Source organism: Schistosoma mansoni, chromosome 6 (assembly GCF_000237925.1).
Source record: "Schistosoma mansoni strain Puerto Rico chromosome 6, complete genome".
Classification (NCBI taxonomy): domain Eukaryota; kingdom Metazoa; phylum Platyhelminthes; class Trematoda; order Strigeidida; family Schistosomatidae; genus Schistosoma; species Schistosoma mansoni.
The window spans coordinates 8,279,002-8,305,550 of record NC_031500.1 but is presented as its reverse complement, the minus strand read 5'-3'; the positions used below and the strand labels follow the sequence as shown (position 1 = coordinate 8,305,550).

General features: G+C 38.4%; 1 protein-coding gene across 1 annotated transcript in view; it reads right to left on the bottom strand.

Annotated features, from left to right (window-relative positions):
• Positions 1-705: 705 nt before the first annotated feature.
• Smp_078560 (putative zinc finger protein) overlaps positions 706-26,549 on the bottom strand; it is a gene marked incomplete at its 5' end in the record, with an annotated part of 30,645 nt that continues 4,801 nt past the window's right edge. Inside the window, 13 exons of the mRNA XM_018798161.1 lie at positions 706-1,099; positions 2,238-2,379; positions 3,254-3,337; positions 5,198-5,281; positions 6,990-7,073; positions 7,525-7,608; positions 8,310-8,393; positions 9,094-9,177; positions 10,170-10,253; positions 12,505-12,588; positions 13,232-13,315; positions 14,431-14,514; positions 26,397-26,480. Coding sequence (XP_018653130.1) covers positions 2,366-2,379; positions 3,254-3,337; positions 5,198-5,281; positions 6,990-7,073; positions 7,525-7,608; positions 8,310-8,393; positions 9,094-9,177; positions 10,170-10,253; positions 12,505-12,588; positions 13,232-13,315; positions 14,431-14,514; positions 26,397-26,480 — 938 coding nt within the window. The 3' untranslated portion in view covers positions 706-1,099; positions 2,238-2,365. The remainder of the gene's footprint in view (positions 1,100-2,237; positions 2,380-3,253; positions 3,338-5,197; positions 5,282-6,989; positions 7,074-7,524; positions 7,609-8,309; positions 8,394-9,093; positions 9,178-10,169; positions 10,254-12,504; positions 12,589-13,231; positions 13,316-14,430; positions 14,515-26,396; positions 26,481-26,549) is intronic.

Here is a 26,549-nt window from a genome sequence, read left to right as displayed (position 1 = left end):
TTTCTCTCGTTATTTAGTAAATCAGAAAACTGAGATAATTATTGCCACGTTCACCATAGACATAATAAGTAGGTAAATAACTATTTAATCTATAAAATTGCAATTCTACTACGAGGTTATTTGCTAGCTCCTAACCATCTAACTGGGGATGTTAGAATCTCTTCATCCACCTTTGAAAGAAGAGCTTGCAGTTTGTGGGAAAACACAAGAACTCCCTGAGTGTTTGTTGTCATTCCCGTCGATACTATAGCAACTAGCGTTGTCACACGCCTACATGGTTTACCCTTCTTTTGACAAATAAAGCATTCTAACCTATTATTTAGTCATACATACGTGCGGTCTTGAGCATGTGTATATAATCTTAAGAACATGCCTATGTTTCTTTCATGTTCATAAATTTTCATCACGTTCGAATTAAATAGAGTTAGCGTCATAGCTTCTACGATTCGCTTTTGGTCTGGCTGTCTGACTGAAATACACTCATTTGGTTTCATAGCAACGCTGTTGCTCGAACGGGGTTAACCTAAGTATAATATGTGGAATGAAACGTTAGATTTATGTTATGGCGTTCACTGAGCATTATTCGTCATGGAGTCAGAGAGCGGACACCATTTTAGTTTTTGCATCTACGGCTGATAGTGTTTTGTAAAACAAGAATTTCGAACGTCAACAAAAACTCGGCAGAACTTTTTTTCAAACAGATCACACATCAAAATTTATTAAAGGAATTAGTTGTTTTAAACAATGACTTCATTGTACAATGAAGACGATAAACATATAAAAATAATGAGTATAAGACAAGATTATTCCTATGTGTATGTTATCAGTCCAAACATCAGTTGGTGTAGTATATTTTATTAAAACTGATTCGTTTATTAAAAACAGCATTTGATTCCAAAGTAGTCAGGTGACAAACAACAAATGATGATGATGATAATAAGAAACTTGAGATGATTTATAGCTCATCAAATAGATGCTTTTTCGTAGTATTGCGTCTTTCCAGATTGATAGTCAAATTGTGAAGCTTTCATTGTTGTTCTAAATCATATCATTCATTCTCACTTCCAAATAGTAATAATGAAGTTGGTAAAATGCAAGGCTAGATAAATCAGTAATAAATTTTTATTATTACAATTGGAATATGATGCAAAGAGGCTTGATTATCACAAACCTACATATACAATTAAATAAATCTCGATGAATAATAAGATTAATTTCAGTGCAGATTTCCAAACAAAGAATTTTCATACATAATCAGTATGCATTATGTAACCACAGTAGGACACTATTTAAAGAGCAGATATTTATCATATGGAAGAAAAAATTATTTCAGCAGTGATTCAATGCTTTGGCATAATTTCCTACTATACATTTTAATGACACCAACAATACATGTACATAAAAAACAATGTCGTTTACATTTTCCTCAGTAAGATCCATTTAAAAATCTTCCATAAATCATAAGATTATTCGTCTAATCAGTATTTCAGTCAGAGTTTCCTCTTTGAGTAATATTGTCAATTATTTCAAAATGTATTTAGTAGTATTATTGGGTTGATTGGCAAATTAATGTCTCAGAGAATCCTTAAACATTTAAGACTTATCATTGAAACACTATGCCCCCAAAAGCCCTGGTACGGACGAAAGTGGGGAGAGTTCGCTCTCACTCTCGAAATGCTCTCACATGGCCACGCGTATATAGCCTCTACCAGGGAAGTCCTACTCACTGCCTTCTCGTAACACGGGTGTTGTTTACGAAATTGAGGGGACGAAAAGCAAATGTTCGGCGATTTAACCGGGTCGGTGGACACAAAAAGTTCACCTTGTGGAGTTGGAAAACCCTCATGCCAAACCAATGGTGCACATGGGCTGGCTCCAGTATCCTGAGGGAAATGGCGTATGAATCAATCGTTGGTCACCGGCTACTATGGGACTGTATCTCCTCACGATGCTCCACTGCCTTGTGGATAAGGCCTCTAGGTCAAAGGCTCGGGGTGTGGTCCCTTAACAGAATCACCTGCTCCAGTTTGGGCACCTGGGCAGTATCACAGCCCTCACACAAATGAGATGAGATTTGTGTGGTGCATATATATCTGGTGCCTCTTTGTACCAATATTTATGTGTTTAAATAAATAATGAAACACTATAATAACAGTCATACTAAAGTAACACTCCCGCAAACATACTATAAATAACAATATATAGTTGAATATATAATTAAAATTTCGCACACTTACATTAAATAAGTCTTTAGACAATTTATGACTAATAAATTTGAATATAAATTGCAGAACGTAGAAGGAGTTCACTTTTAATGAGTTCCAAAATTAAGTTTTTCTCAAAACGACATCTTTCATTGGTCCCATTAAGATTCTTCTCCTAAAAAGAATAATTTTATTACAAAAACAAACCATCATATAAAATAATCTGAATTAAATAAAAATTGTAATCGATAAAATACATCAATAAAACCATCATAGAATATGTCAAATGAATAGGACAGTTGAAAGTATCCATGACTCAAAGAGTCAGTTGAAGAAGAGTGGACACTTTATTGCTTAAAATTTCAATGTTGTTTGTCAAGGGTACATGTGAATATATGAATAAATTAAATGTATTCACATTTCAATTATATTGCGCCAAACGAATGAGCAAATAATTCGTGGAAGCCACAGAAATTAGGATACTGAAACAACAAAACGACAAGAAACAAACGGATAGACTGCCTACAACAACCATTGTGTCTAAAAATCCAACAATAGTCAAACGGAATACTTAAAAGACGAATATTTAGATAGATTAATAAAGGATAAGCCTAGAAAACGTTACACATTCGAAATTGTTAGAAAATCTCCCGAAAATAATAGGAAAAGAGTACTGAAGTACGATCGGCTTTCGCAATCATGTCAAAAAGTGAGCTTTAACTGAATTGCTTACAGTTTATTTCAAGACAGTTTCCTAAACAAACTGTTAAAATCAAGTTATATAAATCCTTACAATCACTAAATACGTCACTGAATCGGAGCATATTAGCAAACGTTTTACATGTAGGTGTTCTACTAAACTTCCAGTAACAAACTGTAGCCAGTGAGGTCATCTTGCCAATTTGAATGTAGTGAAGATACTAAGTGTTTGTTACAATGCATTGGAAATTGAACCAAAATAAAAAAGTCTACAGAATCTAGAAGTATGTGCGTTCCAGTTTAATTGATAAATACTAAATAAATATAAGTGAACTGGAAATAACGCTCACTTTCATGATTATTTCTCACATGTTTTCTAAGGTACTTCTTTGTTGAAAATGATTTCCCACAGAATTGACAGGAATATCTCAATCCTAAAGATAAAGAACATGAAGATTGTTCGATAAACTGAAAGATCAACACGAATCAGATAAAAGGTTAATACTTTTAGCAGTGACTAATGATGATAATAATAAGAATACCACGACGCGCTATACTGACTTGTATTGGCGATGGTTGGAAGAAAGTTAGGGGTGGCCAAACCAAAACGTGGCATCAGAGCTTGAAATCACTAACTTCTAATCTGAGCCATGTTGGTAGATGCAGACTACCTGGTTGGGGTCCACGTGACTATCGTGACCAATGGTTGGAAACTCTGGGCGACATGGCTCAGAATTGATCACAATAGCACAGGTGTATACACTCTTTATCTACCTCTAAACCTTGAGATTAAAACTGTTTCATATCTGTCTTTCTTTCTGTACTATATCCTTATGTACAACATTTCTTTTATATATTACCACCACTAAATTAATTACTTTTATGAATTCTGTGTTCATCTTGTTGTGCTAACGAGGTATGGCAACTTGGACCGATGCATAAATATGCCTGGTCCTACGTTGTAACTGACTAATGACAATAACAATGAAAATAGAAATAATGCATCTCATTGAATTCCTTTCATTACATAATAAGAAACTAACGTTAAGATTTAATAAAATAAAATGGAGAGATGAACAAAAACACCAGACTACAACATCATCATTTATAGATAGACTTTAGGACACTTAATTCAATCGTAAGTGAAATTATAACATTACTTTCTTGAGTTATGGATTAAGCCTTCTATCATATTTTATTAACGATACCATTTATATAAGAGCAATCAATTATTTAAATCTTAGGTAAATTTAAAAAAGAAACCATTATATCTAGTTGTTGTTTTTACTTCAAAAAAAATTTTAATTTTTATAATCCAGAGTGATTAGGTTTCAAATTATTTTCACATGATTTCTTTATTATCCTTGTCTACTCTTAGCCCCCCCCCCCTATTTCCAGTCTAGTTGACCTTTTATTTTTTATACATAAATGTTCTTAACAAGTATATTATGTGTGATCAGATTGTTCGAAATGTATTGCGCTAATATATCATCACATAGTTCTGATAATCTTCGTCTTCTTATTACACTATCTAAATATATATATATATATTAATTAGAAGACAAAAAACTAAACAATTAACATATTCTATGTAACAGGATAGTAGAATATTAAATTATTAAAAAAATCTTATGTGATATTTACTATTTAACAGTCTATTTGAATTAGTTTAATAATGAAAATATTTTATCATTCAATAGGCATAAACAAATATTTTTTACAGTTGAATTCACAGATCGATCTTAGATGGTCATCATTGAAAACCTGGAAGCACTGGATAGACGTTTTATCCTAGTATGGGACTCCATAAGAGTGCGTATCCATGATCCCGCATGCAGGAGGATTAAAACCCAGGACCTTCAGTCTCAAGAGAAAATGTTTAACATCTAGACCACTAAGCCGACATCCAACGGTGTTAATATTTAACTGCAATAGATTCATAATCTTGTGCAGCCCTTCATCCATTGCCTGAGGTGGATAACTGTCTCCACCCAACACAGATTGGGCATCACTGGTCACTACTTCTCAGTGGTCTAGAGGTTAATCGTTTGTGCGCTAGACTGAAGGTCCTGAGTTTGAGTCTCGAGTGCGGCATCATGGATTTGCACTGTTGAGGAGTCCCATAACAAAACGAATCGGACGTCCACTGCTTCCAGGTTTTTAATGATGATCTAGCTTAGACTGACTTGTGAATTCAACTGTGAAAATACTACAATAATTACAAATTTGTAGACTGAAAATCTTTTTTAAACAGTCAAAATAATAAATCATATTTAATATTCTTTTAATTATACCTTCATGAACAACTTTAACATGATCATGTAATGTACTCTGTTTTGTAAATTTTTTGTCGCATTGTTCACAAGTAAACCTCACTCCTAAAAATATTTTTTTTGAAAAAAAAACAAAAGAAACAAGTAACAAGTTTAGTAGGATAATAGATCCATTTACTTCAATTACGAAGCATAGTAAAATAAGCTTGCGTGTATATTTCAGACCATAATGACTCTGTGAAAGAGATCATCCGAAACATAAGAAAAATGAAATAAACACTAGAAAATCAACTGCATAGTCAACACTAGTGACTATTGAATCTAAGATGAAATAACTAAGAATTGGAATTATTAGGATGTTAAATATGTTTAGATATATTAGATCAAACCTTATCATATTAGCCTGCTAGTTGAACTTGTTTAAATTGTTTTCTGTGGAATCAATAAACAGTATCACAATGTTTCACATTGTCTTATTCTGCTCAAATGATAATTTGCTTGTCATGCAAATTGTACAACTGACTACAAATTCTAGAATGCATACATCTATTGAGGCGAGCGATTCGAGGTAAACATAGGTTAAAATCAATTAGTTTCGGTCAATCAGAGAGCCAATAGGAAGATACATAAAGAGGGTGACTAAAAATTACTTTCAGATATTGGCTTTTGGAAAGTCTTTTTTATTTAAAGGAACAAAATTATAGGCAGTGTAGATATATTAAAGTGAATAATAGTGCAAAAGTTTCCTGAGAAGGTTAGTCAACGGGCTAACACATATCAGTTTCACTTTGTATACATCGAAACAAAACAGATGGAAAATGTACGATTCTCAGCTTATGATAACCGAACATTTATTTTATTAACTTTTAAATACATAATCATATCATGCGAATCAATAGTGTAACTCAATGAAGAAGTAAATGTTTGTGTATTCAGTTTTAAGAACCACACTTTGTTCAACGCCTATGATATGGGGTGGCCCAAGTAAAAATCAATATTTTGAACCATCGGTTTGTGGAACAGAAACTAAAGCCGAGATTCAATATAATGAGACGATAGATAGATAAACAAATAAACTGACGTGTGGCAACATCAGTTATGGATCATCATTTGTCACTTCAAAATAAAAAGAAATAGATCTTAATCTGAAAAGTGGATTGGAAACATGATTAACATTCACAACTTTCATACTTCCAAACTTATCCTTTCGTTCCTTCGAATTTATCAACTATTATTGGTGTTACGTATCAACTACCACTTTATCGACCTCTCAATGGAAACTATTCGCGTTAGAAGAGCTTCCATCGTTTGTAATGAGAAAGTAACTTAGATCCATTAATAAAAAGCAACGGAAGAATCAGTGGAATACGACTTTACTCAGTCACTCGTTTCTATAGTAAACGGAATCAAAGTCGTTATAATCCATTATCCATTAGACACTTTGGAATAAAAACGCTATGGTTTCTTACAGAGGAAACAACATAATTCAATTTATACGATTGAGTAATATCACAATCCACAAAACAACCATGTTAATACACAATTAGAAATATGAATAACTTCATTTATCAATACATCCTAACACATTTTAATAGAATCCCTTCTTATAGAACAAGCTCACTTCCCATTATCTTATAATCATGTAGTTCGTACCTTTAGAATATCTAATTGCTCGTACTTTTCTTATAGTAAGAAAAAGTCAACAAAAAACAGACTGAAATAAGAATGGAACTAGTGAACAGGATGTATAAACATAATAGAATCCACAAAATACACATAAATGTAATTGTTTGATTGTAAAAAAAGACTATACCTTCATGAATTGATTGTATGTGTCTATTTAGTTGGCATTTCGCCGTAAATTTCTGATCACATTCATCACATTGGAAAGTTATACCTATAAGAATAAAAAAGCAGAAATTTGATAAAATATATTTAACCATTTAGAATGAGAATCCAACTAAAAAATAAGTGATTCCTAAGAGTTCGAGCTTCACAATATGTGACCAAATGAAAGGTGAGAGAGGATTACAATCTGCGATTTATTAGTTGAAACTCATGTTTAAACTACTATAACACCAATTTATCTTTCATGAAACAGAGCTTTCAGGGGAATATTATCAATATGAGTCGTCCCATAATAGGACAAAACGGCCGCCCAGTGCTTCCAGGTTTTCCATGGTGGTCTAGCTTCAATTGACTCATGATTTCAACTATGAAAATAATTAAAAGTCAAGGAAACATGAAGAGTGGTTTCAATGTGATTTATATAATCTATATTTGGTGAAAATGCCCGTAAAATACGATTTCAAGATAGAATATAATTATAACCAACCAATATAAATTACCTTCATGAACAGACTTCATATGTCCGTTTAGATTGGATTTGCAGTTAAACTTCCTATCGCATTGCTTACATATATATTTTATTCCTAATGAAAAAACAAAAAACAATAATTAACATAAAATATATACTTATGCAAATTCGATATCATTATTTAGGGTAATGAGTCTTCATCAACTCAGGTGGCGGAGACATGTATTATGTATGCTCGAAAGCTCCTACTTCGATGGACGATGTTGCATGGTGTAAAAGCCGGCTGAAAGATATGGCATGACAAACGTAAACGAATCAGCTCACAAGGTCATTACCAAATGGATTGAGCCGTGTACGTAGGTGTAGACTATTTGCTTGTGGTATGAACGATTACCGAAACTAGTGGTTGCAGACATTAGATGATATAAGTTAGAATCGATCATAATGGCCCAAGTGTTTTTACATTTATTCTTAACCTTACATTCTAAGTCCTGAAGTCTTCAAATGTTTTTTTTCTTTCATACCTAACCTTTTCAACTATTATTGATCATTTTTACTACTAACATTACATTAGAATTGGCCTAGATAGTCTTATCGTGCAGCGTTAAAGTGGTGTGACAACTGAAACCCATGTACATATGTACCACATTCCAAGCAGAGTATTAAAACTGACTACTAACTGATTGAAACATTAGAAATCGAAGAAAGATGTTAAAACAATTTAAATGAAAAGCATACACGAAATAAGTTTTTGATGAGAATGTATGAAGCGTACCAGTTTCACAGTAGAACATCTTTTTCACAACCGAAACATACCTTTATGAATAGCTTTCACGTGGATATTTAACATGCATTTAGATGAAAACTTTTTACTACATTGATCACATGGATACTTTATTCCTAATGAAAAAAAAACAAGTATGAATACTGATAAATGTTTATGAAGCAAATTAAAAACCAATAACTGTTATGTACTAAGGGTTGGAAGTATACATATCATCCTAAAAATATACATAACCATTCATAAAGAGAAAGGGATAAGAAAAAATGGACAATCATCCCCATAGAAGACTTTGAACTATAATTATGGTGTGAAGAGTGAAAACAATCACAGAAATGGAAATTGAAGTACTCCAACAAGATAATAAGAGGTAAAACGCACATTCTACTTGTGGAAAACACTGACGACCAACACTAGTCATTTACATCGAAATACTATATCTTTCAGTAAGAGTTTATTCATATAAACTAGTTAGGTAATAAAAACATCAAAATATTATTCAAAGTTCTATGACTTCAAGACCTGAATAAAATATTCTTAATCATTATCAATGTTATAAGTATTTATCATGATATATCTGTGTAGGCTGAGATTTTATCCAGGTGATTGAACCGAATCAAGCAGTTTCCATACCAAACTACTCTTTGAACATTTGACTTAAACGTCTAATCCACAAGGTAGTGAAATATTAGAGGATTCATATCCACATATGTTAAAAAGTTAGATTCTAGGAAAGCTAGAGAAGAATTATATGTGTATCATCATTATAAGTTCAGTAAAATACATATATAAAAAGTTGAAGCACAATAATGGACTAACCTTTATGAATATTCTTGTTATGTTCATCTAAGCCTACTTTAAAAGCAAATTCTTTGTTACACAGATCACAGGTAAATTTTACACCTAATTAAAAAAAACCATAAGAATTAATAAAACGTATGTTACTCAAAAAAATGTAAACCACTTTTTTAAACAAAATCAGTAAATATACTAGTGGATGGCGATAGCTTATCACTATATAACTCTGGGATGCAGGTACGTCCAGCTGATAAATCCCAAATAGGACGAAACGCGCGCCCTGGATTCCACTGCTAGCCACCATCCATCTTTGCTCATAAAGCTTGTGGCTTAAGGCAATCCGCACAGGATGCACATACGCCAACAAGAGACTGATCAATTGCAGTCCTAAACAACAATGGGAAGATACAAGCAAACAACACCAAGTGAATCTGACTGTTAGACATTTATTAGTAGTATTTCTTGATATACATAATGAAAATTGACCTACATATGTACACTTGGACACCTAAAACTCCTTAAACAAATAGAATTTAATGCCTTCAAGTTTCGAGGCAAACAACACTTTCAGAACACTGAGTCTGAATACAATACTAATACAAATAATCTATTTCAGTTAATTCACAATACTATGCAATGAGATGGATTTCCGAGTGTTCGGTGAGACGCAATGACCAGCAAAGTTCTATCACATCAGGCATAAGAAAATTGGATGATTATTAAGTAACATTTCAAAATAAATAAAACTAGAAATAAAAATCACTGGATCAAGGGAACAGTGTTTGACAAAAACCATGATTACTACGATACCCAGAGAACTTCTATTCTATTATAACATAAATAACTTGACATCTATCATAGCACATCAAACTTTAGACAATGGAAATGTAGAAAAGTTATTGAAATTAGAATGGTTAACCTATTGAAACACTCCTCATGAGGAAGTAAGGTTGGTTAAGGTCATTAAATGATTGAAAGTCAATGAAACATGTAATAATGACGTGGATGAAAAGTGTATCCTCAATGATGATTTGATAGCAATGTATGTAGTATATCATTTCATTGAAGAACACCATTATCACACTAACATAACTTACCTTCATGATTAGCTCTCAAGTGTTCATTTAAATGAAATCTAGATGTATACAATCTGTCACACTGATTACATGGATATTTTATTCCTAAGGAAAACGAAATTATTAAAATTCGTAAATGTACTTAAACAAGTTTTAAAAAATCAGTAAATAAGGTAATCTAATAGGAAGTTTACAGCACACATAAATAAACATGACCATTTCAGGAAAGAATTAGTGATATTGATAATTAATAATTTTATTATATTCATTTTCATATTTCTATGAGATGTTGATATACTAACCAGATACTCAAACAGAACTAGGCAGTGTTCATAAGAGATATTTCTCCAAGCCTGCGATCTAATGCACAAAGGAGTGGCAATTTGGGAAATGCATCATCTATCGAAATGTGGAACTAAATTAACCGAAAAACAATCGTACAACGAATACTATTTTGAATTTCCAAAATGTGTGTACCATCAACTCCAGCGGTATATTATTCGACCACTGAATAGCGGATTTTTAAGAGCACTGTAATAATATCTAGGTGTTTTTCAGAAAACAACCATCGATTGAGACAGTGACTGACTTTTTTCTTCTAAAAAGATGGCGGCTGAGCAAATGGATTATTCATTATCATTCACTATTGAGGATATATGGCTATCACAGGTCATATATATCTGACGTATTCACTAGCTGCTCGTACATCGAACAACCTGCAACCCCCTGATTGAAAGTTTAACGACACGCGCACGAACTAAGTCGTCATACTAAGCAGTCGAGCAAACCTCCCGCGAGTTGGTAATAAAATAATCAGAAACACGTCAACGTTGACAGCGCTATCATAGACATAAATTTAGAGCGATACCCCAGGAAGTAGGAACTTATGTTCTTGTTATATCCGGATAAGAATAGTGAATGGTAACTTTGGGATCAATTTGTGGACCAATACTATGCATATATTTTTAATCGTATAATTGCTAAATAACTAAACTATTCATATTCATATCTCTGTTATTATGAACTTCATTTTGACCTATGAACTATTATTATAAGACTTACCATTCTTGAGTTATGCCCCGTCTATCATTTACTATCTCCCTTATTCACAGCCATATTTGACTAAATCTTGTACAAATGTTGATTCCTATTTTATGGTACGATAAGGCCTGTCTGTTTGGTATATAAACCCAGTATGCTTGAAATAAACGATTCATACCGCAGGGGCTGTTCTGGACTTAACTAGCTGGACTAGGCAGATAGCAGGACCGATAAGTACTCTAGACTGCTCGTACGGGTTTCGTATGTCATTGGTCCGATCGATAATTCGCTGTTCTCTAATTAGTGGCATCGTTGTTGATCAGGTGTGCAATAGACCAGACACCATCTTTAAATACTTCAGGAAGCTCTACAATCATTCGATTTGTTAAGTCTGTCATTGGATTCGTCTGTGCTTGAAGATTAGTGTTGTGGTAAAATATTACAAACAACCTTAAGGAAAATTACCAGTTTGGAATGATTAATAACATATTTTAACAAAAAACAAGAAATAATTGTTGTGACTGACACTAAGCAAATGGCTCAGGTGCTGTATTCTCGCATATTCTAGCAGAAGGATGAGGTGAAGCTATAATCCGTATAGATCCCTCGATCAAAGATGCCGAGAACTATGAGTAAGTAGGAAAGAGAGCACTAGCTTTGATGTTCACCATCAAAATGTTTTGTAAGACAACGTATTTTCGACCTAGTTGGAGCTCTGCCTTTAGAAGTACATATCCGAAGTTACCCACCAATCGTGTTTCCAGCTACACTGATCAAAGATGCAAATAACGAAAATGAGACAACATACAACAAATAAATAGATAAATTATTCTATCCAGGAGATTAAACCGGTGGGTAGGATACTTTGAGTAAAAGTTCAACTGGTATCCAGACACCTACTACATTCCAAGCAACTTGAATAGTTGACTGACTCAACCTCGACAACTTCCAAACCGATCTTCATACGTTGGTAGTACTTTTATTAGAGGAAGACACTGGATGTCCGACGGCGAAACCGAGCCGATAGACACAAACAGTTTATCTGAGGTAACAGAAACACTATTATTTCCAAACCAGAGGTACAAATCGGCACTAGAATCTTCGAACAATCAGTGGCTCATGAACACACTTCGGTCACTGATGGAAAACGAAGTCATAACGTTGATTTATTGTCTTATTGAACAGATCCCTAGATCATATAGTAAGTGTCAAAAAATGTAGTAAAATACAAACAGAATTAATGAACAGAGTATGATTATCACATTAAAACCTGAAAAAACTTACAAATAAAAATGCTTTGTAAAAAAATCAATACCTTGATGAACTGATTGTAGATGTCTGCAAAGAGCGCTATTCGAAGAGAATATTTTACCACATTCATCGCATGGAAAAGTTACACCTGCAGGAACAAGAACAAATGAAATGAAATCATCTCTAATATTCTGAGTACTATATTATATGCCCAAAGTTGACTGAAAACAAATTTCAAGTCAAATAACGAAACGATCATATGTAATGACTCAGCAACAAAAAACAAAATAGTTGAAATATTCTATGAACAAAAGAGCATTGGGATCTCAAAATTATCAAAAATCCTACTTAATGTTCGATGTTTTGCCGTCTATCTGCATCAGTTGAATAATGTAAATCAGATTTGTTTAAAAGTCATTGTAGGGAAACTACTAAATGATATTTAATCCAACCATACCTTAATGAGCAGCAGTAACATGCTCATTTAATGTGCATCTTCTCATAAAATGACTTTTAACCCCTTTTTAAGTGCCTAAATCTAAAGAGTTACGGAGTTTGAATGTGTGAACTAATCAGTGAAATCTGAGTGTTATACCTACATTCAAGGCTTCACCGCTACTCGAGTAAAACTTTCTGTACGATAACATCAAGTAAAGTTGTTTAATTATTTGTAGTAGAAGAGATATGTAAAAAATGGTGTAAATGAAAAGTCCACATTCAACAATGATATTATTAGAAGGTACATAACATACAATTTCATAGTAGACCGTCATTATCATAACCTAACTTACCTTCGTGAGCAACTTTTATGTGGTCATTTAATTTGGATTTAGTTCCAAACTTCCTATCACATTGATTACAAGGATGTTTTATTCCTAATGAAAGAAGAACAATTAGTCATATTACTAAATGTACCGACACATATTTAACACCAATGTTTAAATATTTGTATAAGTAATTTGCAACACAAATAATCCAAACATACAAAAGAGAAATCATATGAGCGAACGAACAACCATTTGTGTAATAGACTTTAAAACAATATCAACAAATATAATTAAAACCACGAACCTTCGCTTTTCGAACTCTCATTTCAGTATAAATACCCTGCCACATGATTGCAGTGACCAGTATATGCCTGACACAGAATACAATCAGATGGTCGTATAAAAATATTTCCACAGGATCAGGTGACTATTACCGCCCTTCACAAAACTACGGAATTTGGACTGAACGCACCGTGTGTAGAACGATTGAAATTCCTATCTGTCCTTATAATTTGTTTAAATATTACACCTAGGTAACAATTGCATACACTGATTAATCAATGGTTTCTCGATATCATCCCTTCATCTAAGTACTCATTTTCAATCATATTTTACTGCGATTTTATTTATCGAACCAGGTACACAAATCTGGTACAAAAAGTAGAATGCGCCATACAAATACAGAGGTAGAACTGTTAGGAAAGAATAAAAGAGTGAAAGTGAGTACTACCAGAAAGATTAACCTCAACTGTGACGCAATTACCAGCAGTTACATATCCACACAAGCTTCTCAATTACTTCTAATAGGTTACTAAAAGCAGTGAGTGCAAGCATGGGTTTATGTCAGTCTTGTAGGAGCACTTTGGATTTGTAGGGTCAGAGATACATGCCACACTAGTAGACATTACCTATTAATTGATTGAGTGTGATTTACATAGTTTATGTATTATTGCATCTCAAAACGATGTCATCCTTATGCCCTAAGTCTAAAAGTCTTCATCTAATTAACAGATCTACACCACTACGACCTAACTCCATTAAAGCCGTTTCTAGAGCATCATCGACGGTGAAGTTAACAAGGAATGGTGAGATCGACCAATCTTGCCTAACTCTATTGTTAGAATAGGATGAAGAGCTACAGCTAATTTATTTAAATTAATCCATTTAGAATGGCATACAATGCAACTTCACAGTAAAGCAACATTATCATAAACGTTACTCACCTTCATGAATAACTTTTTTGTGTACATATAAATCATATTTCGTAGAAAGCTTTTTGTTACATTGATTACATGGATATTTTATCCCTAAAGAAAAACAAGACAATAAATTATATATATATATATATATATATATATATATATATATGATAGTTGAAAGCGTGAGTCAATTGAAGCTAGACCACCATTGAAAACCTGGAAGCACTGGACAGCCGTTTCGTCCTATTATGGGACTCCTCAGCAGTGCGCATCCATGATCCCGCACCCGCGAGATTATATATATATATATATATTAGTAACGATTTATAACACATACTTTGCATAAAGATGACCATTTTACAAGAGAAAAGGTATAAACGAGCAAATATTAATTATTGTTGTATATGAGAAATTAGGTTCACAATTTGCCGAGAGATAAACACAAACACAAGACTGAGTAATAAACTGGGAAAACTGGATAATGATAGACACAAATAAACATGTTTGACCAAAAATTGGCCAAAATAACCCTTTATTACAACTATATCAAGTCCAGAGTACAATAAAGTGAAATCAATAGTGGGGAGATTTTGTTGTTCTATGGTGTCTCATATTTAGTATAGTTGAACGTCAGCTTTTGCTCGCTAAGCAATAATAACTGGGTCAATAAGTCAAATCTATTATCATATTGATGTGTGAGTTGGAATAATTCCCGGACCCCAAAACCAAAAAAGGAATTTTCATAGGAGACTACCGTCATAGCTATCAAGTTTTGGTAAATGCAAGGTTTCACAAAACCTCCCTACCAACCAGTTGAAAAAATCTTTAGTGATCACTAGTCTGGATTTTTAAACTGCACACGTATCATAAAATTAGACGATACTAATCCTACACCGTGAATAGAATATTCCCAAGAACGTTCTGAAAATATACAAATATCGACGTACATATCGATCTTTTGGAAAGGTGGATTTTTGTTTTACTAATAATGGGAAGCTGACTTAAGAAACTTTGTAGGTGTATTACAAGTTATGCTTAAGAGTATTCGAATTGTCTGTATTCATTCCATCAAGTCTTGTACTGATATTTCGATTTGCATACCAGTATTCGGGTTTCGACAATGGGGTTAGTTTTTGAATACGTAAAGACAATTGTTCTGCTGTGGACTGGAAAGAAGGATACCTCATCAAGATACCAAAGAAAGGAGATCTAAACAAATGTGAGAACTACAGAGGAATCACACTGTTGTCAGTACCAGGAAAGGTTTTCAACAGTGTTGCTGAACCGGATGAAAGATCCAGTGGACGCTCGACTTCGACATCAACAGGCTGGATTCCGTAAGGATCGGTCGTGCACAGACCAAATTGCGACACTACAGATCATCGTGGAACAATTAGTTGAGTGGAATTCGTCGCTATACATCAACTTCATTGACTATGATAAAGCGTTTGAAAGTGTGGACAGGAGAACATGATGGAAACTTTTTCGACACTATGGAGTTCCTCAGAAGATTATCAACATTATCCAGAACTCATACGACGGACTACAGTGCAAAGTTGTGCATGGAGAACAGCTGACAGATGCATTCTCAGTAAGGACCGGAGTTAGACAAGACTGTCTACTCTCCCCCTTCCTCTTTCTTCTGGTGATTGACTGGATTATGAAGACCTAGACATCTGAGGGGAAGCATGGAATACAATGGACATCTCAGAAACAATTAGACGATTTGGACTTCGCAGATGACCTAGCCCTCCTACCTCATACACACGAACAAATACAAACGAAGACAACAAGTGTAGCAGCAGTCTCTGCATCAATAGGTCTCAACATACACAAAGGAAAAAGCAAGATTCTGAAATACAAAACGGAGAACGCCAACCCAATAACACTTGATGGCAAAACTCTGGAAGATGTGGAAACTTTCACGTACCTGGAAAGCATCAATTATGAACAAGGAGGATCTGATGTAGACGTAAAGACGAGGATTGGCAAAGCAAGGACAGCATTCCTACATTTGAAGAACATATGGAACTCCAAAAAACTGTCAACCAATATCAAAGTCACAATCTTCAATACGAACGTCAAGACAGTCTACTGTACGGAGCTGAAACGAGAACTACTACATCCATCGTCAAGAAGGTACAAGTATTTATAAACAGTTGTCTACGCAAGATAATCAACATTCACTGGCCGGATACCATCAGCAACAGCGTTTTATGGGAGAGGACAAACCAGCTTCCAGCTGAAGAGGAAATTAGGAAAAGGCATTGGAAGTGGACAGGACATACATTAGGGAAATCAACAAACTGCATCACGAGGCAAGTCCTAACTTGGAATCCTGAAGGGAAGAGGAAAAGAGGAAGGCCAAAGAACACATTACGCTGGAAAATAGAAGCAGATATGAAAAGGATGAATAAAAACTAGAAAAGATTGCCCAGGACAGGGTTGGATGGAAAATGTTGGTGGGCGGCCTATGTTCCTCTACGAGAGGTAACAGGCGTAAGTTAGTAAGTAACTTGAATGCCACATTTTTGTACATGGACTTCAAAATCCGAAATATGCTAATACCATTTCATCTCACGTCTGACGAGTAAAATGGAACATGGATAACTGACAGAATGTCAACGATTTATAAACCCTCAATTGAATCTTAGAGTGATTCAGAGAGCAGAAAATTCTGGTTCAGTACATGCGATTCAAAAAAAATAAGTCAGAAATTAACCAAAACCAACAGAAAGGATTTTACTCCATCAACAAATTGACCGTATCGTTACTTAAAGAAATATCATTACTAGCAATGCAACAAAGTTGAAAAGAGATGGTTACTACGAACCACAACATGACACCAAAAAATCCACAGAAAGATGTAGAAAAATCATTTAATAAACCGTTAAATTCACTTAAGAAACTTGTTCGCAATATTCATGGTTCGTGATCAAGCCAGTGGGATATAGGCGTCATCACTAAAACATAGATATCTTACGCACCTCCAATCACAGTCTGTATCAGAAACAAACATCACATTAGAAAGTTATGGAAGTACATAGACACACATGAATTCAAGAAAACCAGTCAGCTTGCGAGGCGTGTTTCCAATGAAATATTCCACCGAAACAGGTTACTACGCTGTAATGTTATATGACATGAAAATGACAACACTAAGTCATGTCGTTTTGAATACGCAAACCTCATTTGACTATTTATTTATGTATTTATTTAAACACATATATATTGGTACAAAAGGGCACCAGATACATATGCGCCACACAAAATAATGAAAGTAGGAAGAGAAGGGATGAAAAGATAAGGCGGACTGAAATGTACAACCAGAAGACTCTTTCAGTTAAGAAAGTTAGAACCATTCTTTATGTAGAGAGTAAAAGAAGGTTGCAGCAGGATCGCCACTGGCTTCTATTCTGAGCCATATCTGATAACGTCTCTAGCCACTGTGTTGCACCATCTCTCGGACCCCAGCCAGGGAGTCGTGAAGGACCAACGGAAGCTAGCCCTTTGCAGCTCTCTTTCATGCCACGACACCATGTCATACACTGACCTCCTCTCCGCTTTTTCCAACCAGTCACAGAGTCGGCAAATAATGCACGACGTGGAAGTCTCTGGGACGACATTCGTAAAACATGTCCAAGCCACCGAAGTCGGTGTTTCAAGATGGTGACACCAATTGAATTATCGTCTCTGCGCCCGAACACACGATGCCGAACCTCTGCATTACTAACATGGTGTTGCCACTGGATGTCAGCAATCCTTCGGAGACAACGATGATCGAACACAGAGAGTCGTCTAACATCCTCAACTCGGAGAGGCCAGGTTTCACAAGCATAGAGCAAAACTGCTCTCACCGACGCGTTGTAGATCCGACCTTTTACAGCCAGACTAACATCACGAAGGCGCCAAAGATGGCCCAGATTGGCATAAGCCGCTCTGGCTTTCATTATACGTGCATCAATCTCATCACTCACGCCACCACCAGCACTTATATAGCTACCTAGATACACGAACTTCTCAACTACTTCGATCTGCTCACCATCCAGGGTGAGTACAGGATTAGAATCCTGCCAGTCTTGTAGGAGCACCTTGCACTTGGAGGGTGCAAAGCACATGCCGTACCTGCGGACACTGATTGCCAACTGATTAAGTGCTGATTGCATGGCTTGGGCATTATCGCACAGTAAGACAATATCATCCGCATACTCAAGGTCGAGAAGTCGTTCTCCAGGCAACATATCCACACCGCCATTACATACATCCATCAGAGCTGTTTCCAGGATGTCGTCGATGGCAAATTTGAAGAGGAATGGTGAGATTGGGCAACCCTGCCTAACCCCACTGCTCGAATGGAACAAGGGAGAAAGGTGGTTGTATGCCCTCACTCTGCCTGAGGTGTTCGTATACAGGGCCTTTAAGATGTTAATGAACTTCTCAGGCACACCCTTCCTCAATAGACAATCCCAGAGAACAGTCCTGTCCAACGAATCGAAGGCAGCCCTGATATCAAGAAACACTACGATTGTTGGCCTGCGATAAGTATGACGGTGTTCTAACATTTGGCGGAGGGTGAAGATATGATCAATGCATCCTCGACCAGAACGAAAACCAGCCTGCTCCTCGCGAGTCAATCGTTCTCGGGTTTTAAACAACCTACGAAGAATGATAGAAGCCAATAGTTTGGACGCAATCGGAAGTAGACTTATCCCCCGATAGTTGTTACAGGAACAACGTGAACCCTTTTTAAAGATAGGGACGACTATTGACTCATTCCATGATGTTGGAACACTTTCTAACTCCCAAACCTTTGCAAACAGCACCGTCAGTTCCTTAGCCAGAAAGTCACCACCATCTTTAAAAAGAGCCGGAGGTAAGTCATCTGGGCCAGGTGATTTGTAGCGCTTCAAGAGTTGGAGTTCCCTGCGGACTTCCGCCTCGTTTGGTGGATCAGTCGTCACTGGCCATGGGGGGCAGGACAAACTGGTTGATGTTGCCGGAGCAGCAGGCCAGTTGAACTGCCCTTCGAAAAATTCCGCCCATCGTCCAAGACGTCGAGAGGTGTTAGTGATTGGCATCCCGTCATCCTCGTAGATTGTTTCACTCACACCAGACTTCTTGCTGCCAGTGGCTCGGATGAGTTGGAAGAGCTTCCGGCAGTTACCAGATGCAGCTGCTGCTTCCATCTCATTAGCACGCTCCGACCACCAGGCTTCTCGGTCCTTACGCAAGCTTTGCCCGATTTCATTACGTAACAGCCTTCGTTTGTGGTCAAACGGTCACCCGGAGTAGACCGACGGGCTTCCATCAGTTGTAAGGAGCCAGAAGAAACCCAGTGCTTGTAAGCGGGACGTTTCGCGAAGCCGCAAGCGGCTTTACTCGCCATTTTCATGGCGTCGTGAAGATGCAACCAATGCTCATCTATACTTTTCGGTGGGATGGTAGCTAGCCTAGAGGCTAGCTCCGCTCGATACTTACTTGCAACAGAAGTTGCAGCTAGTTTACTAACATCGATCCGTTGGTGGTGGTCAATCCTTCGGCCACTGAAAAGTAAGGTGAGATTGGCGCAGACCAGGGCATGATCAGACTCCAGATAGGTACTCCAAAAGGAGCGGCAGTCTTGTACACAACCACGCCAGCGGTAGCTGATCGCGATGTGATCAATCTGAGTCAAGGCTTGGGATGCAGAGGGAGGACGCCAGGTGGCACACCGGCGATGACTGTGCCGGAAGTTAGTGCTGGCCAGAAACAGGTTGTGGTCTGTGCACAGTTGCAGCAGACGGTCCCCGTTATCTGTCCTGCGACCAACAAGTCCCCATCGGCCACCTAAACGACTCTCTTCTGTGCCTAGACGCCCGACCTGAGCGTTCAAGTCTCCGGCTAATACTACAATATCTGTCGAACGCACTTTCTGGAGAAGAACTGTTAACTGGTGGTAAAACTCATCCTTGATTGCATCCGGGCTGCAATCTGTCGGGGCATAGGCGGAGATGACGAAAAGACACCGTTTCTCACGCCGGTTTCTTCTCACTTTGATGGAACTTTCTAATCTAACAGCACATAACCGACTGTTAATGGGGATCCAATCGATTAGTGCTGCCTCAGCTCTAGCGCTTAGTGCGACACCAACGCCTGCAAGACCAGACGAAGATGCCACAGGGTCCCCGGATAAGCGCACGTGGAACAAGCTTTTCGAGGCGACAGATGGAGAGCGGATTTGTAGTACTTCACTAGAGTCTTGAATACGGGTCTCGGATAGACAACAAACGTCAACATTAAGACCTTCCAAAGACATAGCCAGCCCCATCTGTCGTCCGATCTGCATTAGTGTGCGAACGTTGAAGGAAGCCAGCTTGAACGGCGTACGTGGTTTCAGAAAGACTGCTTCAGTATTCGTAATCGGTGGAAGCATTCACTTTCAACCAGACAGTGACTGGAGATCGTTTAGATAGGACAGATTTTCCACCAAGAGCGAGCTGCTGCATAAGTTGAAAAGTAAGGTTACACAAATTGGGGATAAAAGGGGGTGAATTAGCGATATGGTAAGTAATAATAATAGTAATAATAATAATAATAATAATAATAATGTAAATTGTCTTGCTTCTAATATGAGCAGGAATAGTATCATCAATAGAGTTCATCATTTCATTCATTTGTGTGTAGGCTGTGATACTGCCCGGGTGCCCAAACAGAAGCAGGTGGTTTTCTTAGGGGACCACACCCCGAGCCTTTGACCTAAAGGTCTGATCCACAAGGCAGTGGAGCATCGTGAGGAGATTCAGTCCCATGGTAGCCGTTGACCAATGACAGGTTCTTCCGCCATTCGTTCCATCAGGATACTGGAGCCCATGTGCACCATTGGTTTGGAATCAGGGTTTTCCAACTCCCCTGGGTGGACCCTCCGTGTCCACCAATCCGGTTATAGCGCCGGACATTCGCTTTTCGTCCTCTCACTTTCGTAAACAACACCCCCGCCACGAGAAGGCAGTGAGTAGGACTTCCCTGGCAGAGGCTATATATTCGCTGGCCATGTGAGAGCATTTCGAGAGGGAGAGTAGACTCTCCCCACTCTCGGCCGTACCAGGGCATTTGGGGGCAAAAACAGGAAACCCTGCACCCGGGTTTCGTGCTACTTGGCACTCGTCAGCAAGGTGCTTCTGTAATCTTGAGGGAACTGATGCTCCCTGGCGGATTCGATCCCGTGTCACTCAGCTTCACAGTCAGAGACGTTACCACTGAGCTATTCGGGCCGCTAGAGCCGGCGACACCCGGTATTCCCAGCCGGTCACCCATGCAAGTACTGACCGGGCCCAACGTTGCTTAACTGCGGTGATCGGACGAGAACCGGTGCTTTCAACGTGGTATGGTCGCCGGCAACCAACCCTAAGTCATGTCGTTTTGAATACGCAAACCTCATTTGACTGCATCAAACCACACTGTGACTTGGTAAGTGTGACAAAGGAGAACTTATTATTGCTTTTCTAGTCAATAACTATAACACCAAATTACTACACATCAACTGGGACTATAAAGAACAAGCGCGAAATGTAACATTTTGACTTCAATGTTGGAAAATGTATAGAAAACCGAGGATACTTTTAGAGCTATATGTGACCTTTGGTAAATATCCAGTTAAAAACGATACATATTATTTTTCATTTCTTAGATGTTTCTAGGAAGCTTCTGTTTTACTCTAATTGGAAACAACATTTCCCAGTGCTTTCTGGGACTCTGGAGACTTTGGCAATGGATATTTTCGGACTCTTAAATAGAAATATAATATAAACCTTCAAACAGACAATGATAATGATGATTTAACAAATTGAATCACTTAAGAGCTTCCTGAAGTATTTAAAGATGGTCTAGTCTAATACACAACAAAATCTATTTCAAAAGAAAAACTCGATAGTATACCCTCAGGTAAGGAGTACCTTGTGATTGTCTACAGAAAAAATAACATACTTCAATTTATACGATTGAGTAATATCACAATCCACAAAACAACCATGTTAATACACAATTAGAAATATGAACAACTTCATTTATCAATACATCCTAACAAATTTTAACAGAATCCTTTCTTATAGAACAAGCTCACTTCCCCCCCCCAAACGCCCTGGTACGGCCGAGAGTGGGGAGAGTCCACTCTCCCTCTCGAAATGCTCTCCCATGGCCAGCGAATATATAGCCTCTGCCAGGGAAGTCCTACTCACTGCCTTCTCGTGGCAGGGGTGTTGTTTACTATGGAACTGCATCTCCTCACGATGCTCCACTGCCTTGTGGATCAGACCTTTAGGTCAAAGGCTCGGGGTGTGATCCCCTAAGAAAACCACCTGCTTCTGTTTGGGCACCCGGGCAGTATCACAGCCTACACACAAATGAATGAAATGATGAACTCTATTGATGATACTATTCCTGCTCATATTAGAAGCAAGACAATTTACATTATTATTATTATTATTATTATTATTACTATTATTATTACTTACCATATCGCTAATTCACCCCCTTTTATCCCCAATTTGTGTAACCTTACTTTTCAACTTATGCAGCAGCTCGCTCTTGGTGGAAAATCTGTCCTATCTAAACGATCTCCAGTCACTGTCTGGTTGAAAGTGAATGCTTCCACCGATTACGAATACTGAAGCAGTCTTTCTGAAACCACGTACGCCGTTCAAGCTGGCTTCCTTCAACGTTCGCACACTAATGCAGATCGGACGACAGATGGGGCTGGCTATGTCTTTGGAAGGTCTTAATGTTGACGTTTGTTGTCTATCCGAGACCCGTATTCAAGACTCTAGTGAAGTACTACAAATCCGCTCTCCATCTGTCGCCTCGAAAAGCTTGTTCCACGTGCGCTTATCCGGGGACCCTGTGGCATCTTCGTCTGGTCTTGCAGGCGTTGGTGTCGCACTAAGCGCTAGAGCTGAGGCAGCACTAATCGATTGGATCCCCATTAACAGTCGGTTATGTGCTGTTAGATTAGAAAGTTCCATCAAAGTGAGAAGAAACCGGCGTGAGAAACGGTGTCTTTTCGTCATCTCCGCCTATGCCCCGACAGATTGCAGCCCGGATGCAATCAAGGATGAGTTTTACCACCAGTTAACAGTTCTTCTCCAGAAAGTGCGTTCGACAGATATTGTAGTATTAGCCGGAGACTTGAACGCTCAGGTCGGGCGTCTAGGCACAGAAGAGAGTCGTTTAGGTGGCCGATGGGGACTTGTTGGTCGCAGGACAGATAACGGGGACCGTCTGCTGCAACTGTGCACAGACCACAACCTGTTTCTGGCCAGCACTAACTTCCGGCACAGTCATCGCCGGTGTGCCACCTGGCGTCCTCCCTCTGCATCCCAAGCCTTGACTCAGATTGATCACATCGCGATCAGCTACCGCTGGCGTGGTTGTGTACAAGACTGCCGCTCCTTTTGGAGTACCTATCTGGAGTCTGATCATGCCCTGGTCTGCGCCAATCTCACCTTACTTTTCAGTGGCCGAAGGATTGACCACCACCAACGGATCGATGTTAGTAAACTAGCTGCAACTTCTGTTGCAAGTAAGTATCGAGCGGAGCTAGCCTCTAGGCTAGCTACCATCCCACCGAAAAGTATAGATGAGCATTGGTTGCATCTTCACGACGCCATGAAAATGGCGAGTAAAGCCGCTTGCGGCTTCGCGAAACGTCCCGCTTACAAGCACTGGGTTTCTTCTGGCTCCTTACAACTGGTGGAAGCCCGTCGGTCTACTCCGGGTGACCGTTTGACCACAAACGAAGGCTGTTACGTAATGAAATCGGGCAAAGCTTGCGTAAGGACCGAGAAGCCTGGTGGTCGGAGCGTGCTAATGAGATGGAAGCAGCAGCTGCATCTGGTAACTGCCGGAAGCTCTTCCAACTCATCCGAGCCACTGGCAGCAAGAAGTCTGGTGTGAGTGAAACAATCTACGAGGATGACGGGATGCCAATCACTAACACCTCTCGACGTCTTGGACGATGGGCGGAATTTTTCGAAGGGCAGTTCAACTGGCCTGCTGCTCCGGCAACATCAACCAGTTTGTCCTGCCCCCCATGGCCAGTGACGACTGATCCACCAAACGAGGCGGAAGTCCGCAGGGAACTCCAACTCTTGAAGCGCTACAAATCACCTGGCCCAGATGACTTACCTCCGGCTCTTTTTAAAGATGGTGGTGACTTTCTGGCTAAGGAACTGACGGTGCTGTTTGCAAAGGTTTGGGAGTTAGAAAGTGTTCCAACATCATGGAATGAGTCAATAGTCGTCCCTATCTTTAAAAAGGGTTCACGTTGTTCCTGTAACAACTATCGGGGGATAAGTCTACTTCCGATTGCGTCCAAACTATTGGCTTCTATCATTCTTCGTAGGTTGTTTAAAACCCGAGAACGATTGACTCGCGAGGAGCAGGCTGGTTTTCGTTCTGGTCGAGGATGCATTGATCATATCTTCACCCTCCGCCAAATGTTAGAACACCGTCATACTTATCGCAGGCCAACAATCGTAGTGTTTCTTGATATCAGGGCTGCCTTCGATTCGTTGGACAGGACTGTTCTCTGGGATTGTCTATTGAGGAAGGGTGTGCCTGAGAAGTTCATTAACATCTTAAAGGCCCTGTATACGAACACCTCAGGCAGAGTGAGGGCATACAACCACCTTTCTCCCTTGTTCCATTCGAGCAGTGGGGTTAGGCAGGGTTGCCCAATCTCACCATTCCTCTTCAAATTTGCCATCGACGACATCCTGGAAACAGCTCTGATGGATGTATGTAATGGCGGTGTGGATATGTTGCCTGGAGAACGACTTCTCGACCTTGAGTATGCGGATGATATTGTCTTACTGTGCGATAATGCCCAAGCCATGCAATCAGCACTTAATCAGTTGGCAATCAGTGTCCGCAGGTACGGCATGTGCTTTGCACCCTCCAAGTGCAAGGTACTCCTACAAGACTGGCAGGATTCTAATCCTGTACTCACCCTGGATGGTGAGCAGATCGAAGTAGTTGAGAAGTTCGTGTATCTAGGTAGCTATATAAGTGCTGGTGGTGGCGTGAGTGATGAGATTGATGCACGTATAATGAAAGCCAGAGCGGCTTATGCCAATCTGGGCCATCTTTGGCGCCTTCGTGATGTTAGTCTGGCTGTAAAAGGTCGGATCTACAACGCGTCGGTGAGAGCAGTTTTGCTCTATGCTTGTGAAACCTGGCCTCTCCGAGTTGAGGATGTTAGACGACTCTCTGTGTTCGATCATCGTTGTCTCCGAAGGATTGCTGACATCCAGTGGCAACACCATGTTAGTAATGCAGAGGTTCGGCATCGTGTGTTCGGGCGCAGAGACGATAATTCAATTGGTGTCACCATCTTGAAACACCGACTTCGGTGGCTTGGACATGTTTTACGAATGTCGTCCCAGAGACTTCCACGTCGTGCATTATTTGCCGACTCTGGGACTGGTTGGAAAAAGCGGAGAGGAGGTCAGTGTATGACATGGTGTCGTGGCATGAAAGAGAGCTGCAAAGGGCTAGCTTCCGTTGGTCCTTCACGACTCCCTGGCTGGGGTCCGAGAGATGGTGCAACACAGTGGCTAGAGACGTTATCAGATATGGCTCAGAATAGAAGCCAGTGGCGATCCTGCTGCAACCTTCTTTTACTTTCTACATAAAGAGTGGTTCTAACTTTCTTAACTGAAAGAGTCTTCTGGTTGTACATTTCAGTCCGCCTTATCTTTTCATCCCTTCTCTTCCTACTTTTATTATTTTGTGTGGCGCATATGTATCTGGTGCCCTTTTGTACCAATATATATGTGTTTAAATAAATAAATAAATGAATTAGAAAATTTAATTGCTCGTACTTTTCTTATAGTAAGAAAAAGTCAACAAAAAACAGACTGAAATAAGAATGGAACTAGTGAACAGGATGTATAAACATAATAGAATCCACAAAATACACGTAAATGTAATTGTTTGATTGTAAAAAAAGACTATACCTTCATGAGCTGATTTTATGTGTCTATTTAGCTGAGATTTCGTAGTGAAGTTCCTATCACATTTATCACATGAAAGATTAATACCTGTGAGGAAAACAACACAAAGATTTGTCAAAGCATAATTAATCATTTAAGACAATAATACCAGTGAAA